The sequence below is a fragment of the Nyctibius grandis genome, chromosome 16 (assembly GCF_013368605.1).
Source record: "Nyctibius grandis isolate bNycGra1 chromosome 16, bNycGra1.pri, whole genome shotgun sequence".
NCBI classification, from domain to species: Eukaryota; Metazoa; Chordata; class Aves; order Nyctibiiformes; family Nyctibiidae; genus Nyctibius; species Nyctibius grandis.
Window position 1 is genome coordinate 114,658 of NC_090673.1, and position 17,362 is coordinate 132,019.

General features: G+C 40.3%; 1 protein-coding gene across 5 annotated transcripts in view; it reads right to left on the reverse strand.

Annotated features, from left to right (window-relative positions):
* Positions 1 to 17,362, reverse strand: part of RALGPS1 (Ral GEF with PH domain and SH3 binding motif 1) — an 82,307-nt gene that overhangs the window by 7,336 nt on the left and 57,609 nt on the right. For 3 of the 5 annotated variants that reach the window (XM_068413715.1, XM_068413713.1, XM_068413714.1), the window contains 5 exons: positions 15,908 to 15,975; positions 4,333 to 4,459; positions 3,264 to 3,415; positions 1,193 to 1,244; positions 824 to 904 (listed from right to left, as the gene is read on the reverse strand). In XM_068413715.1, the coding sequence (XP_068269816.1) occupies positions 824 to 904; positions 1,193 to 1,244; positions 3,264 to 3,415; positions 4,333 to 4,459; positions 15,908 to 15,975 (480 nt within the window). The other 2 variants (XM_068413718.1, XM_068413716.1) reach the window with 2 other exon arrangements.

The window sequence follows — 17,362 nt, forward strand, 5'->3', positions numbered from 1 at the left end:
AGAACACAGAGCTTCCCACATACAACAGTGAAAAAGTACTACAACTGAAGGAACCCAAGTACAGCCTAAGTTAGAAATGTAAACTGCCATTAAGAATGTAACAACCAAAGATTGATTGGTAGGGTGATGGTCTCAGAATTACCTGCTGCTAACCTTTCCTCATTGCCATGTCATCACAGCCCTGATAATCTTATAAGGGCCAACGAAGTTTGCCAGAGCCAACAAAATCACGTCTAACAACGAACATAAGGAAACAGGCATGTGTATGATGTACCATTCAGCTGTGAAAGGAGCACTATTGTGTCTATGAACAAGTGTGACGGTGTCATATAAACACACGCTGGTGAAAGCGATATATACAGCAACACCACCTATGCAAGAGCAGCACTTCAAACTGGCAGGTGCATCTTCTTCGATTAAATGAAATTGCTTTGTTTGTACTAATGTGTAGCCTCGCCAGTTCTAGTTTTCTGATAGAAGCGGTAAAAGATTCAGAAAAGGAAGAATGAACGCAAACATGAGAACTACTCGACAAACCTACTTCTGTAATGTCATATAACCCAAAGTAAACAATAGTTTTCTGCAATATGGAAGCCAGATATAATTACTTAAATCAATAGCTAAACGGAATTTAATCTGAATGGGCCATACCCCTGCTTTAGCATTAACAGGAATTTTTACAAGCAGGAGGGGAAGACTCCCATGAGTTGACACGGTCATTCAAGGATACTTTTGAATACAAAATACATTACGCTAGGAAAGCGTAGAGACCCAAGTGAAAGTTTAGCACCATACACTGAGCAAGGCAGACCCTGAACTGTACCTGTAGACACAGCTTCGACTCCTAGGAGAACTGCGGATCGGTACCCTCCAGTTAGGCCCCAGCGTGGCATATAAACGACCCCTGTTTGTGAATGGAAATACCTGATGAGGGAAATTCTAGTCTGAGACTTCAACAGTTACGGTTTGGTAAACATGACAGAGCTATTTCCCAATCTTTTCAGGTCCATGAGAAGAAAACCAAATAACTTTACAGTGCTTTATTTCAAAAAGTTTGCCATTTTTTCCTAACTAATCAGTAATTTGACAAAAATAACCATTGATTTAGGGCTTACCTATGTTAGGGATCATTGATTAATTTCTTAGCTAAGTCTGCAGAGTGCTCAGTGAGTGTACATGAAGACTAACTCACCTTTCAAGCCCTGACGGCAGCTCCTCACTAAATTCTGAGCTTTCACTGCTATCTAGAAAAAAAGTAGTACAGAGAAGGAGTAAGAAAACCACCCAAGGGAAAAATACAAAGCCAATGTATGTGGATCACCAGAATAGTCTTTATATAGTACCATGGAAATTGCTTACTCAAATCATGTTTCAAAGTTTAAGTCTTTAGAGTTCATGGTAAAATCTAAAACTGAAAGAGGCTTACATGAGCCTTCCCATTTATAATATCTCACCGATGAACGAATTCATTGTTACTGTTGTGTTTAAATACCAGACATCTACATGTTAATTTTCATTATGCTGCTTTTCCCTCAAAAACTGAGCACTCCAGGAACACAAAATCCAGTTACTTTGTAAGATAATATTTCTACCACAACATCTGTAAGTTGATTAAAGTTATTAGAAATTATATCATTTTTTATTTCCAACAAGCAAGCACATCTGTAACAGGGGATATGCCAGCTGTATGCTGCTGTAAGGAGCCATAACAAATCAATATGATGGTATTCACAATGATGGTCCCTATTTCTCCTTCAAGCCCATGCCCAATTTGTCCCTCCTTCCCTGGCACAGCTATTTAGCTCACAGTTTTGATTTGCCCAGGACTGATCTAATGCTCAGTGTAACACAGTGAGCTGTGCCTGTATTTTCAGAAGTTCAAACACCATCCCAGTGTCAAACTCTCCTTGGTCAAGTAAACCGTATTCTAGAAACAGCCTGAGTCACTTTGGCTTTCTCTTGCTTAGAACACAGATTCTCGATCACTTTGGTTTTATTATAATTATTATTTTATTAATTATAATAACATAATGTAATTGTCATAATCTTCTTTCACAAGTTCATTTTATGTTTCTTTTTAAGTCTCAGAGAGCACAGCTAAACTATTCTCCCATCTTTTAAAATATATCGTTAAAATCGAAGTTTTCTTTGTGAAAAGGTAGCCTTCAAAATACATATCCGCTTTTCAGTAGCACTTTCACCCCCCTGCCCCGCTGGAAGCTGACGAACGCTCTGTGTCACACACAGAGCACGTACACAGACAATCTTCCTTCACGCCACCTTTACCAAAACCATCACTAGGTAACGGGGGAAGGCTGAGATAAAGCTGACCAGGCAGCTGAGCGGCAGTTCTGGTCTGCTTTCTTCTGTGAAAGGCGCCCGTCTCTGCACAGGAGCTAACGATCCCCTGTCGCGGTTTAAGGTGGGCCGGCTGTTAAACCCGTGGCAGATGCTCTCTATTAACCCTCCTCCCCCTCCCCAGAAGGGGAAGGGAAAGGGAAAAGGGAGAGAAGCTTACAGGCTGGAAAGTTAAAACAGTTTTAATGATCTATAATAATGAAAAAGAGTATAATAATAATAACGGAAATAATTAAATATATACAAATATGTAGAAAACCAAGATCAAGCTCCCCCAATGTTGGTCCCGTCCCCACCGGCACTGCAGGGCAGGCTCCGGGAAGGCCCAGGCTGGGCCCAGCGACGGACAGGAACTGGGTTCAGGGATGCACGGATCGGGATTGGGGGCAGCAGGAAAACGGACAGAGCCCTCTTGGGACACCGGCCATAGCAGAAGGGGGCAAGAAGGGGCGAGACCCCCGTGATCCTCCCACTTTATACTGAGGATGACGTGTATGGGATGGAATACCCTCGCTGGCCAATTCTGGGTCACCTGCCCTGTCTGCTCCTCCCTGCAGGTGTGACCCTCCTGAGGCTCTTCACTCACAAGCAGGGAGGAATTTAGCAGTGACCTTGGTTTCTCTAAGAATAAGGCCAGCCAGAGCCTGTCTGCACAACATCCCTACCGGTGCCTCAGCGATAACTACAAACTTCGAGCGTTATCAGCCCTAGAAGCAGACGCTGTCTGCAAAACGCGCGGTTAGTTTCAGGATGCGCAGTTGCTTAGAAGAGACTTAGCTGAAAGGAAAAGTCACTGAAGGCAAAATTGGCCTGTTTTAGGCCAGACCAGGCCACCCCCCAGCCCCGCACTCCCGGGTGTACCCAGGGACGAGGAGCGGGCCCTCCCGCCCGCGCGCAGCCCCCACCTCCGCAAAGGCCGTTGGCGAGCGGCGCGCGCGGCGCGCGGGCGCGGGCCGGGCCCGGCGGCTCCAGGACGCTGTCATCCAGCAGGTGGCGCGGCCGCTCCGGCGGGAACGTGGCGCTTCGGCTCTCCGCCGCGCCGAGGGGGCACGTCACGCTGGAACCGGGGAGAGAGCAACGGCCTGTCACCGACCGGGGCCCTCGGCGGCGCCGGGTCACCGACCGGGGCCCTCGGCGCCGCTCCGACTTCTCTTATCAACAGGTTACTAAGCAGCAGCCAACTCCATGGTACTGCTCTTGCTCTCCCGCCGCTGTACACGTGCTCCTCGACTACCAAAACAAGTTGCAGATTTTAGTGGTCTTTGTAAGTAACAATTATTACATTTCTGCAGATGGGAAGTTTTAAGTTTTTTTGACTCCTCTCTGCGCAAAACCTGAACACCCTGGGTGGAGGCAAAGGTAGAAAACCAGAAAAAGCAGACCCCAGCTACGCCACCGCTCAGTGATCCTTCACCAAGCTGAATACCTCAACGCTCTCTGACCTTGGACAAGGCACGTGAACTTCTTTTTCCCTAGCCCGCCAAACGTGAAATTTGGTACATGCTGAAACCTTAACTGGGGAGCAGGTGCTCTCACTTAGCTGGGTAAATGGTAGAGAAAAATGTTTCTAATCCATATTACCCAGGTAAAACAGTGCAAAAGGTCACAACTTTCCTGAATGATAAGGTGTGCCAAGCAGCGAGTAAGTTTCCTTAGATGTATTAGCAAGATGTTTAAAAAACAAAAGAAAAAAAAAAAAATCACTTATGCACACCAGGAATCCACAGACCAAAGTGGATACATAGCTTTCAAGAACTGCCAACATCTGGCACTAGCAGAGTAATAAGAGTCAGCAAAAATAAGTGTCAAGAGAAAACCTAGAGAATACACAGTAAAGCCTGAAGCACTCTTGCAATACAAGAAATGGGAGAGACAAATACCACAGTGTTCTCAAATACCAGAGCGTTCTGCTGCTATCTCAAACTTTTGTGATGCATGAAATTGCCTGAGTGTTAGATAGCCCCGAGTACCCACTTGTTTCCCAGGCTGTGACTCTTCCTGTGCCTTGGTACAGGAGGTGTAGGTAGACTTGCTGCTACTGAGGCATCAGGACACGTGGGTCTCCTGCTGAATTTCATAATTGCTGATATGTCAGACGGACCTAAAAGACAGAGATTATTTAACGTTGAACTGATGCAAAACCCAGAAATTTCACGGGCTGGTGTGTTTAGCCACTGATTAAAATGAATTGTTACAAATAAGCAAGGCAGTTTCTGAAGAACTGTTTCTTGTGCATTAGGGTTACACCATCCATTCCTGTTACGAATTCATCTCTATATTCTTGAACTGTCTGGAAGTAATTTTTCAAACAGCTTTGCACATACTTTTAACAATGAACTCCTACAAAAAGTCTTGGCACCCTTGAAACAGCTGGATGCGCCGAAGTGTAATATGCAGAGCCATAAAGTCAGTTTGTACTTCGGGTGTGAGCAGGAATGCTCACACATGTTTTGAATTTTGTTCACAACTCCATGTTGTGAATAAACTGTAAACAATCTGCTCATACTGACTCACCGCTTGAGCACGTAAGCGAAAGCAGGGGCTTTTCATGTATCTAATGGCCAGACAGATGCACTACTACTCAATCATTTATGAGCTCTAGAGATGTCTCACTGCACTTATTCTTCCTCTCATTTTACAGATTTTACAATGCCACATGGACAACCTGTTCTTGTTCCAGTTCCTCGATGCTGTTCACAAAAGGCTAGCAGTGAACTTTACAATATAGTGGAGAACAACATGGCCTATCATCATCCCCAGTGAATGCAAGGCTGTTCTTGGCTTCACAATAAACAGTTGAGATTTCACTTTTAAACATTTGGTTGTGGCATTGGTGCTTGTGACAGAAGTGGGAACAGTGGTCATGAAAGTGGCTGTCTGCCCCATAGGAGGTAGATTTGGTACAGCTCAGGTAGCAGCAAAACAGACTTCCCCCTACGTTACAGGAACCACTTCGTGGAGGCTCCAGCGACCTTAGCTTAGGCAGCTTCTGGCCTCTAACCTAAAACCACCTGTTAAGAGGTCGACAGAGACAGAAACTTTGTGATGTGAAAAACTACACACAACTATGATCAGAATCCTTACAAAAGTGTCCCGCCTCAAATTAGTGGTAAACAGAAATATAAAAAAAACCCACAAGCAAAACCCCGACATTCCAGGGCACGGTCTGGCAACAGAGTGTGAGGGCACACTCGTGAGAGGGTGGCTGGTCACTGGAACAGGCTCCCAGGGAAGTGGTCACAGCACCAAGCCTGTCAGTGTACAACAGCAAAATAACAAGTCTTGTGCTGACACAGTCAAGCCGTTACAAAATCAAAGTCAGCTGGATTTGACTCCAGGTATTTTAAACTATTTATAGGTTCAAATGTTATCGCTATCAAAACCTACAAAAAATAGAGATGTTGTCTACCAACAAAAATAGTTCTTTGGGAGTTTTCACTCTACACTCCCTTTTCTTTTTGAAATTAGACCCCCATTTAGGAAGCATGGAGTGAAATTTGCACTCATATAAATACAACACAAAAATATTTAAAGATTGATCGTTATAACTTGATTTTAGCAAGAGCTTTTATTACCTGGACAGCTTCAGAACAGAAAAAGTTTGTTAAAAAAAACCCCTGAAACAAATGATGTAATGTGTCTAAAAGGACTGCATACCTCAGATTGAACATAAGATTATAGAATCAGACTTCAGTTCAGGTTAAAACACTGCCTGGCAAAGGTGAGATGTGTCAAAGGTGACAGAATTTGCGGAAATAGGTACAGGAGCCTTACAACTTAAGCCAACAGTTCCAGCCTGGCTTCCTTGCTCTTATACATGGCAATCACAGTTGCTTTCATCAGTCCTGTGAAAGGAGGTAATGGACTTAATCTAATTCCTAGTTAGGTGCCTTTAGTGAAGATCCTGATGACAGAAAACAGAATGCTTTGTGGAATAAGAGGAGGGCAGAAACATCAGCTGTGCTGGTGTTACTCGCTCTGGGTGGCCATTTTCTATGCAGTTCTGCATCTTCCTCATCTCCAAGGCAAGTGAAGGAAATGTGTACAGTTGGGCTGTTAACCCTGTGCTAAGGTAAAAAGAATCTGAGCTTGAAAACCTTTACAAAGTCTTTGCATCTGCTCTGCTGTCAAACGTCTATGAAGAATAACTGTGAAGTTCAGGGTTCTCGTCAGACAGGACCCATGCTGCAGGGTACGCTCGGTTCAGCAAGAAGTCTGGGGTGCAGAGGGTGTCAGCACGAGCTATGGGGCACAGGGGAGATGACCTCATTTCTGCAGGGGGGTAAGAGATATGAGAGCCTGTGCCAAGAAGGACGCCAAAGAGGGCAAGTGGTGAGATACTGATGAAAACTGCACAGACCAAGGGATGTTTATGCACATACCAGACTGCTGAGCAATTAGCTGGGGAAGCTGTGCCTGATGCTGCTGATAACAAAATTCCAATATTTAAATTCATTTAAGATTGAGTTATTTTGCCCCCCTTTTTTTTTCCAGTAAGTGAAGTCATCTGCTACTGCTAACTCTCCTCTCTACTCTCCTGGCCCTGCTCCTAGTGCATACTGTTACCATGATTGCTATTCTGTTATTTTGCCTTTCATGGAGACAAAGCACTCTTAGTAGGATTTTCCAGTCAGCTGGCATGAACAAGGGTTAGTTTGGTTTTCATTATTTCTCAGCATCGTTTTCAAGACTATGCTGACATGCACAAAAATGATGTATAAAAATACTAAAACGTTATTAAAAATTTGTTTGCGTTAGGGAACGTGAGACAACTTCATCAGAGTGAGCTGAGTGCTGTTCAGAGATCTGTGGCAAGAACATTTGGAAAAGTTTACACATATCCCAAAGGATCTCACTGTTTTTTCCTTTGCATAATTTTTCCATGAATAATCCTTCAAATGTTATAAATGAATGTTACTTTTGCAATCCTTCAGTAGAACATGTTAACATTTACAGTCTCCAGAGCTTTTAAAAAAAAAGCAACAGGGTGAAGAAGTTACAGTTCATCATTTTTCTCCACTAAAAATCTATCAATAAACTAATACTAGGCATCCAAACAGAAAACCAAAAATGAGTTGCATATTATATGCTGAAAAACAGAGTGACTTTTTAGGAAGGTAAAACAGTCTCAACTATTTACTATTTTTTGGTAAGCAGCTAAGAAGTAAAACTGATACTTACCAGCTCTGTTTCTAAAACTTAATATAAGACATTCCAAGCCACAGACTCTCTAGTCAAATCTTCACTGTAAATTTTTACTGTTCTGTTGCCATTGTAACCAAAGTCAGTGGGTGACAACTAAAACTTTCAAACCGAAAGACCAACTTACAAAACACACAATAAAGAACTTAAGAAGAATTTTGTGCACAGAATCAAGAATGATGCAAAAAAATTAAATCTAGAATGATGGCTGCTGTAATAGCATGGTTTTAATTTTCAGAGTATTGCTTTACAATTGAACTAAAGCCTATTAACACATACAACATGCAAGAGACACGCATGTTACGGCTGCTTCTCAGACAAGAGCAAACTAAGAACAAGAATCAGAGTCTTTGGCTGCACTTGTCCGTGCTCCCCCCAGGCCCCCGCTCAAGCCCACAAAAAAAAAAAAAACTAAAAAACCCCAAACCAACGTGTGTTTTGGTCAGACAAACTGAAGTCTGCCTGCTCTCCTTGGGAGCAATATGCAAAGGCCTGTTGCTGCGGAGGTCAGGAAGATGATTTTGGTTACTGAATGAAAGTACTTTTTTTTTTTTGAAAAGGACTATGAATGATTTGTAATACTGCGCCCTAGGAGTAAAGGGAACATAAATAGGATTTTGTATTTCTGCCACAAGAACCCTGTTGCTATAATTAGTGTCCTATTCTAATCTCCACCTTCACTCTACGTAACAGCAAAAGGTACATACATATTTATAAAAAGTATTTTGGAAACCTGATTCTGCAGTGCGTTTGTTTTTTTTTAACCTAAGGACAATAACGGGTATAGAATATTAGTCTGTCTATTTTGGCAATCAAGAATTTCTAATTCTAGAAATATCATAGGAAGAAAAAGACTAATTCCCTGTCTCATTCCAGACTTTATTATCTTCCACAAATCCTCATTCTCTTTTCATTTTTTGCATTTAAGAAGAATACGTTAAGTCTAGGGAAACATTCAGTAGAAATCAGGATTAAGATCGCTGCAAATAAACTGTCTGGTGTTTTTTTTTGTTTTTTACAAATGCTACCACCCACCAGTGCCAAGAATTCTTGGAATAGATACAGTGTGATCCTCCTTCGATGTAGTCTTTGCTTTGTGTTCAAATTTGCATTAACAAAATCCACTAATTTAAAGGTTAATTCCAAAAGCGTGGTTTGCAGCGAGGGAATAAACACTGACATGTACGTCAGTCTTTTGTAATGTCTATCAATAACCAACAATTATGAAAAAGAGAACTTTCAATCACATGAGCATATTAACTTATACTTTTTCTTCCCATAAATTTCACTATAACAGTGAATCATGCTGGGTTGTTATCTCAGGATACTCATGTCCCTGAATGGGCACATACAGCTTAGGCAGGCGCAGCTCCCTTCACCCCGTCTCCATCGCTGTTATGAAAAACCTGCGTGCACGTGTGAGAAGTAACTCAATCTTCTTGGCCCATTCAATTCTGGCTTACTTTTCTTGCTACAATTGCCAGAAAGGGACCAATTAAGTGATGTAGACACAGAGGGGAGTCTGTTGACACTAATATATGAAGTGTCAAGACGTACAAAATGGACCCTAGAGGAGTTTGCCCAGTAGTACTCAGCCCAGTATCTCCAATGGCAGGACTGTAGAAATATGTTAATAATGTAGTGAAAGATGAAATTACAGTACAGGCAAGATCACAGGTTTAATACAGTTAGCAAGGACAACAGCAACAGCAAAGACGACAAGCGCACCAGAACCCTGGGGCACTTCTGTCTGTGCCACTCTATCACGATCAAGTACAACTGACCACACTTCTAACGTACTGCTGACCACACCGTATGCTCACTCGAGTGTATTTCCTCCAAATGCTTCCTGAATAGAGGTGATACTTGCAACTTCAGGTGTTACTTTTATGGAATCGCTAATTGTCAGCATTTGTGTTACTTACACTGCACCAGTGGAATGTGCAAAACCCCGACTTACACTTCAGCAAAAACGTTGCATTTCTTGCAGCTGGATCTGCAGGGCAGTGCATGAGCTTGGATGAAATCCATGTTGGCAGTGAAGACATACCCATTGTGAGAGCACAGCTGCAGAGAATCTCTGAATTTTGGGTTCAACAAAATACATTAACCAATCCATAAAAAAAACCTTTTTGCAGAAATTATTTCAGGTGACTGCTCTGAAGAAAGGGATAAAGAAAAAAAAGAGCAGAAAAGCTCCTTGTCCTCTGGATGTTTTAATGTTCTTAACATTCTTAGGGAGTAATAGCTTGGTAGTTAAAATAAGCATCAGTAAACTAGAACATTAAAGAGACTTGCTTGGGAAGGAAGTCGCAGAAAGTAATAGAAAGTGATAAAGTGAAAAACCGAGCATGGTGATTCTCTCCCTGGTAACTTTATATTTGCTTTGACAGAATATTCTTCTACAATTTTTGTGAAGATTTGGTCTGTTAAGAAAAAAAACACAGCACACTAATTCTGGCTGGATTTAGAGGTTGATAACAACATGTGAATCCCACACATTTGTCTGGTATTAATTTCTTTCAAAAATACTCAAAATGAGTTATAAAAATTTGTAGGGAAAGTATCACAGAGGAAGATATTGGAAATGAGTGTAAGTTTGAAACTAAAGAGCAAAGTTTTTGGGACAGTCTGTAAACTTTTGTGAAGAAAACTTAGTTCTTCCATTTCTACCTTAAGTACAGCATAAGAAAAGCAGACACAATGCACATGAAGCAATAACCAAGCACTTGCAGGAGGATTAGACAATCTCCGTCTCCACAGAACGATTGGCTGCTAAAGCACTTAGCACTAACTATTTATTCGTTGCCAAAGCAACCAGTAAAACAAATGGCAAAACTAAATGTCAACTCAGTGTTTACATGGAAAATGATGGTGTGGGATTTTTTTATTCTAAAATGCTGGGACTGCTGTAGAGACGTCACTAGTGTAGTATACCTACTTCCAGAGGGTTACAAATGTGCAAACATCCCAGTCTGTCTTCCTTCTGTTTCTACATTTTCTACGTTTTTAAGTCCTACACATCACATACTTTACATCCGGTAAGTCTACTGCTTCTAATTAATTAAAACAAATATTAAAAGTTCTTTAGCAACTCTTAAAGCTGAATGGATTCAGCACAATGGGCTGAATTTTACCCCAATAACAAAAAAGAGAATACACCTGTTTCAGATTAATTACTCCAGATTCCTGGTAGGGTGGTAACATAAAACCTCTGGTCTACTTATTCTCCACTCAAGAATTATACCAAGACCTACTTGGAAAAAAAAGAAAAAAAAGGAACGGGTGAGGGTCCATCCCTGACTATTGCAAAACAAAAACCCAAAAATAAGGGCTGGCCACAGCTGAGGCCTGACTGCTGCTAAAAAGGACTTCTAAATGCTAACTTTAATGAAGGGGTTTGTTAAAAAACACAGAATAATGAAGACCAGTCTTTGAGTCACTTAAGATATAATTTTCTGGATATGGTAATTATTTTAACATTATTTTATCTTTTTATATTGTTTTCCAAGACAGGATAAACACAGTATATTTTAGAGAACGAGTTATCATTTTCTGTATCTGATCAGCACTGCACCCTGAACTTTTCAAAATAACTGAGCTACACTTGGTGTGCAAATTCTAAGGCACTTCTGTTGCTTAAAAGGCTAATTTATTTACCATATATTACATTAAATTTTTTCTTTTGTTCTGGGAAAATGTATTGAGTTATACCTTCCAAAACAATCTGTGTAATAGCTGTACCATAACTGCTGGGCACCTCCTAGCTAACACTGCAGGAACACAGATGTCTTTTACAGCTAATTCAACTGGAAACTGTGAACAGTTACCATACTATAAGCTCTCCAGCTACATGCTCTCTCTCAAACCATAGCAGGGCAGAATGAACAGACCTAAGTTGCTGCCAAGGAAGTTGTGTGAATCATGGTTCCTGAAAGCATACAATTAAACTGTTTAAAGCTCCTTTTTAAATGGTACTTGCAAGAGACAAGAATCTGCAGCGTTATGGAAGGCATGAAATCTTCCTGTGAAAGCACTATTCACAATTATATATGCAATTGGCAATTAAATGAGACCATCTTAGCCACTAATATGCCAAACACAGCTTGTTGTGAGACACTCACTTTAATCAGATGTCTGCCTCCTGTTCGGATTTACTGGAAAACCATTTGGCAACCAAAGCGGAAAATGGACACATGGTTTTCTCCAGTACTTTGCAAACAGAAATACTGAAGGATTTAACTGTTTTTATCGAGCCTCACACTCATAAAGATACTTTAAGGGGAAAAAAAGAAACCCACAATGTCCCTGGCTAGAGTATACTGTTAATCTTCTTTTGAAAGAGAGAAAACTGAAGTTGGGTAGAAGATAAAGTCACAATGCTGGGGAAGAAAATCCATTTCCATCATAACACAAGTAATTATACTTTAGGACACGAAGAAGACACTATTCCCTGCACGTAAGTCCATTATAGACTTTGGAATTATTACCACAATACTCAGCTTTTTCTCCATATTTGGAAACACACAGCAACCTGTAAGGAGGCAGCATGTCACACGCAGAACTCAACTAGACTTACTGCTATTAGTAACGTATTAACTATTTGACTGTGAGAAGAACTGAACTGATGACTATGGTCCTTATGGGCCAAGAACCTTTATTTTAACTTAAAATCACTATATTCAGACTCCTATGCCTTAAACTATTGATTGGAACATTAAACTACTGCCTAAACTATTTTAAGATCATCTCTTATCATTATAGCTTGCTGACTGCAAAGGATTTACTCCTGGCACACAATGGCTGAAGTAGAAATAACCTCAAACTATAATTTGAATCCAAATAAAGTTGACTTGAATACCTTCAAATGTGCTATTTTAAATTCTCCATGGTCAAATAACTCATTACTGATATCTGGGTATTTTAGCTCGGAATTATTCAAGACTAGCATATGGCTATATTTCTATTTATCATTGTTGTGAAATAAACAATAAATTATTGCCTTCATGCTTAATTAAACTGCAATCTGAACTCATGCTAACTTAATTAACTAACCTTTTCCAGGAATTAATTTGTTTTTTTTCAATAAAGTACACTGGATTCCCTTCAGTAGCATTTTTGCAGCTACGTAGGTGCAGGTCACTGAAAAATTCGTGTGGTTATTACAAAATGCTGGTGGCATTCATTGTCTGACTGCCAGTAAGTGAGAACTCTCTAGCTGAGCAAGAAATACAGCAGTCCACAAGTGTGTCAAGCTTTCGAAGGAAATACTAACAGAAGAATGGAGCAATAGGAACAACTCAAAACTTGGTTTCTAGTCATCATATTAATTCTCACTCTGAATAAAGGAACCTTACAGAGCATTTATGGGCACGGCAGATTCAGAGGGGAAAGTTCACCCTCTCCTAATACTGCCAGATACCATATGATCACATATTCAATTGAGTAGGTACCACTGAACGTTGTCCCAACCAGTATTTGCGGACTGCAGCTGAGCTCACTGCAGTATAAAGGCATGTTACTTGTCAAGCTCAGGAGAGTTCAAAGTTGTTGTTTCCAACTTTGGAACTGGATTTTTAATTGCGTTCCATTACAGCTCTAACAAAAGTCTAAGCCTTCGATTAGGAATTACAGAGTATTGGTGATGATCACATACTATGCTGCTATGAACAAAGCTTGAACTTCCACAATCATCCTAATGAAATGCTAACATCAAAACCCGAGTGTATTTAAATGTGAGCAATAAGAAGGGAAAGCCAGAAAACAAAGATGTTCACTCGTATGTCTGCTTTACATATGCAAGATATAATCATATGAGAGGCAATAACTTAGTTTAATTTTCAAGTATGAAAAAGCAAATCCTCACAAAAGCAATATCACATATTACATGATGTGGTGGGTTGACCTTGGCTGGCTACCACGTGCCACCAAGCCGCTCTATCACTCCCCCTTCTCCACAGGACAGAGGGGGAGAAAATAAGATTAAAAAACCCTTGTGGATTGAGATGAAGGCAGTTTAATAAAGAAAAGCAAAGGCTGTGTGCGGAAGCAAAGGAAAACAAAAAAGAATTTATCCTCTACTTCCCACCAGCAGGCAATGTCCAGCCACCGCCTGGCATGAAGGGCCTCAGGACTCGCAGCAGTTGCTTCAGAAGACAAACGCCTTAATAACAAACGGCCCCTCGTCCTCCTTTCTCTTAGCTTTTATTGCTGAGCATGTCATATGGTACGGAATATCTCTTTGGTCAGCTTGGGTCAGCTGTCCTGACTATGTCCCCTCTCAACCTCTTGCCTACCCCTACCTACTGGCTTTTTTGGGGGGGTGGGTTTGGGGAGACAGCCTTGATGCTGTGAGCGCTTCTCAGCAGTAGCCAGAACACTGGTGCCTTATCAACACCCTTCTAGCTACAAAGCACAGCACTATGAGGGCTGCTATGGGAAAAGGTAACTCCATCCCAGCCAGACCCAATACACATGTCTGTACAAAGAAAGTGTTAATTAAAAAATCCTTTTCAACTTACCTAGTTAAAAAAAAAATCCTCCTGTGAACTACCTTCTTATATTTTAGCCAGCAATTAATAATACTGAGCATTGAGAGGGGAAGGAGAGAGCACCTGCCTGAAGAAATGTTTTCTTCCAAATTGTTATTTCTAAAGATTTTATTCCTTTTCCCTTAGAACTGTATGGACTGAAGACCAGATCAAATGTTTATCTGACTCTGAGAATAGCATTCATGACCCTGAGACAAACGAGAAGTTCCCTATAAATGACTGGACATTTGACACTTAGAAAGGGCAGCAGCCAACATGAAGAGCTGGGAGGCAGAGCAAAACCACCTGTACTTATTTTCCTCCTTTCATATTTAGCATCTTCCTTTTTCTTTCTCTTTTTCATTCACTTTGTCTCTCTCTCTTTTGGTGAGAAGACAAGACATTTTGAATGCCAAATGAAATTGCTTGTCAGTTGTGGTCTGGACCCCTTGGGGTGTTTTTATATTCACACGTGGTTTAACATAATGAGACAGAAAATTGGCCATTCAAGTTTAAGAGATTAAAACAGAACAGCTTTTGAGATAATGGCTCCTATAGCAGTAAGTACATTTCACATAGTCTGATGTTTGTTTAGTCTGTTCATACAAATAAAGTGTGTTGGTACAGCAGATTTGTTTTGGTCAACTTATGGATGGTACCCCAGTTTTTTAGATGTTGCTAAAAGCTATTACAAATCTTTTGTCCTCCTACTTTACACAATGAAATTGTCCCAAATATATGTGTTAATTCACACAGAAACCTGAAAGGAGAATTTCCTGTGTTTTTCCCTGCATTGATTTGTTTGTACTGAAAGAGCGCTCTTCCTTCTTCACTTATTGAACAATAATGAAAATGCAAGCATTTGTAAAAAATCACACAATCTAACTTCTGTTTCAGTGCTAACAAACGCTGTGTGTTATCCCTCGAACTGCAAGTGTTTATACACAAGTCAGCAATCTTTATTGATGACTCATGCTACTGACAATACCTCTGAATTACCAGGTCTGGCTTCTGGACAAAGCAGCTCCCAGCAATACCACTGGGAATCACGGTCTCCCAGCAGACTCTGACATGGTAACAAGGTTGGTGGGAGACTTGGTATCGATGACTCAGCAATTTGCACTGGTCAATTCCAGGGATTAATTTTAGACACACTGTGCTGTACCTGGGATTTTTATCTCAGCAGAGAAAAGTCCAATAAGTTTCATGCTACCTATTAAAAATATGAAACTTACTAATAAATCATCTTAAAAATGCTCCTCTTTGCCATCCAGGTAAACCTCTTCTCCAGAAAGGCAAATAACAGTACATCCTCCTCTACAATCTCTGCAAATTAAGTCTAACTTCTGAAATCAAATTGTTTTCATTCAAGATCAATGGATTTGTTTTGCCTAGTCAAATTAATGCTGATATGTGCAAAATCAGTCTTGATATGTGGCATATAATTTGTTACTGTAAGAACCTCCGAGGGTGAACATCACAGAGGAAGGAAATTATTTAAGACAAAGGACAGTGCTAACCCAAGTACAAGCTGGCTATGTAGAAATCTGCAATAAAAATCACATCTTTTACAACTATCAGAGGAGTGGTGTTCTGGACCATGGATGTTCTGAAATTGGGCATGTGCATGGAAAGGGATCAACTCTCTGACAGCCCTTATGAGCTAATTCTGTAATTGCAACAAAAGCCCATATTTAAAACTGATTAATTCCTCCAAAAACCCTCTGATATAACATGTGTTTTCCCATATACTTCAGTGAGGGATTTCTGTAATTAAAATTACTTCCTTACTCAAATTTTCAAATGAAGTATTATACCTGCAAGATCTTCTTTGGAGGAAACCAGTCGAGGAGAGCTGTTACCTGGCTCAATTCTTAATGATAATCTGGAAAAACAAGTTTTTAGAAAAATTAACAAAAAAAAAATCTCAATAAAAGTTGAAAGAAACTGAAGAAAGTAATTATTTTGGCAGTGGTAAGCAGGGGTTTTACTTTGTTGGAAGTGTAGTTATTTATTTTGTTGTTACAAAACAATAAATTTTTTAAAGTAAATCACTACATGTGAGATCTGAGAAAGAAACTGGGGGGGAAGTCTATGAAAACAGAAATGGAAATTGATATTTTATACTCCCTATCAGTGTAAAAATGTAAGTTCATATAGTCTTTCACCTGAAATAAAACATCCAAAAGTTAGTAAATTTAGATACAAACCTAACAGCAAACATTTTATTCCCTCTGTGCATGAAAAGTGAATTTATTCTGTTACCATGTGGAAATGTGCACTCAGAAATAGCTATTTAGAAATATTAGTTACTATGACTTATAGGAAAGGAGGATAAGTGGGGAAAGTGATCAACATTTAATAGTAAAAGATAATTATAAGAAAGTTATAACATTATATGCCCCTCTGCCTCACTCCATGTGTTTTATCTTGCACTCACTGTTGCCTTATCTCAGCACTCCAACACGTCTTGATCTTATGACTTCTGCCACCTCTCAAGTTTATGCATTCTTAACTTGACATTCATTGGTCCTTCGTTCTGTACCAGTTTGATCAAAAAGTATGGAGGACTAGAATGTTACGTAAATTTTAATGGCACAGGCATAAACCCAAAGGAAATAACTGCTCTCACTGCTGTCATAGCATTAAACATGCAGAAGAGCTGCGAAGGTTTCAAGCTACAGACTGCAGCGCTCTGCTGCACACAAACACCAGTGAAAGTCTTTTTAACTTTAGATAAACCATGCAAAGGGGCGGGGGGGCGGGGGGAGGAACCTACGACAGCATTTAAAAATATCACATAGGGCTTAACTATCACTTTCCTTAGTACCTTCTCTTTCATGCACCCCGAGTTTTATGGGGAATACCCTCCAGTCCATTCTCCACAGTATTCAAACACTGTCAGCTGTGTTCTAATGTGAAGTTAGTTAACAAACCTATGGCCCCTTTTCATGTTTTAGAATTTCTAGTCTTCTGATAGTACTAGATTCTTTTAACTATCCAAAGTAATGTATTTCAAGTAGGTAATGAATCATTCCTTTCCAGACTATCTTTTCTTTCTGTCAACATGATTTCTGTGACCAGGAAGTGGCAACATGCCTCTCCTAGAAGCCAACCATGAGAGAGTTACAATAATGTACCTCAGTGCATGATTCAAATGTTAATCATAAGGGAATTCCTTTCAGCATGCAAAAATGGCAAAAAACTTAATGAAGTCTTTCCTTGTGAATAGGGAACTACTGTGTGAATTTATCTTCCATGCCTGTAGAAAT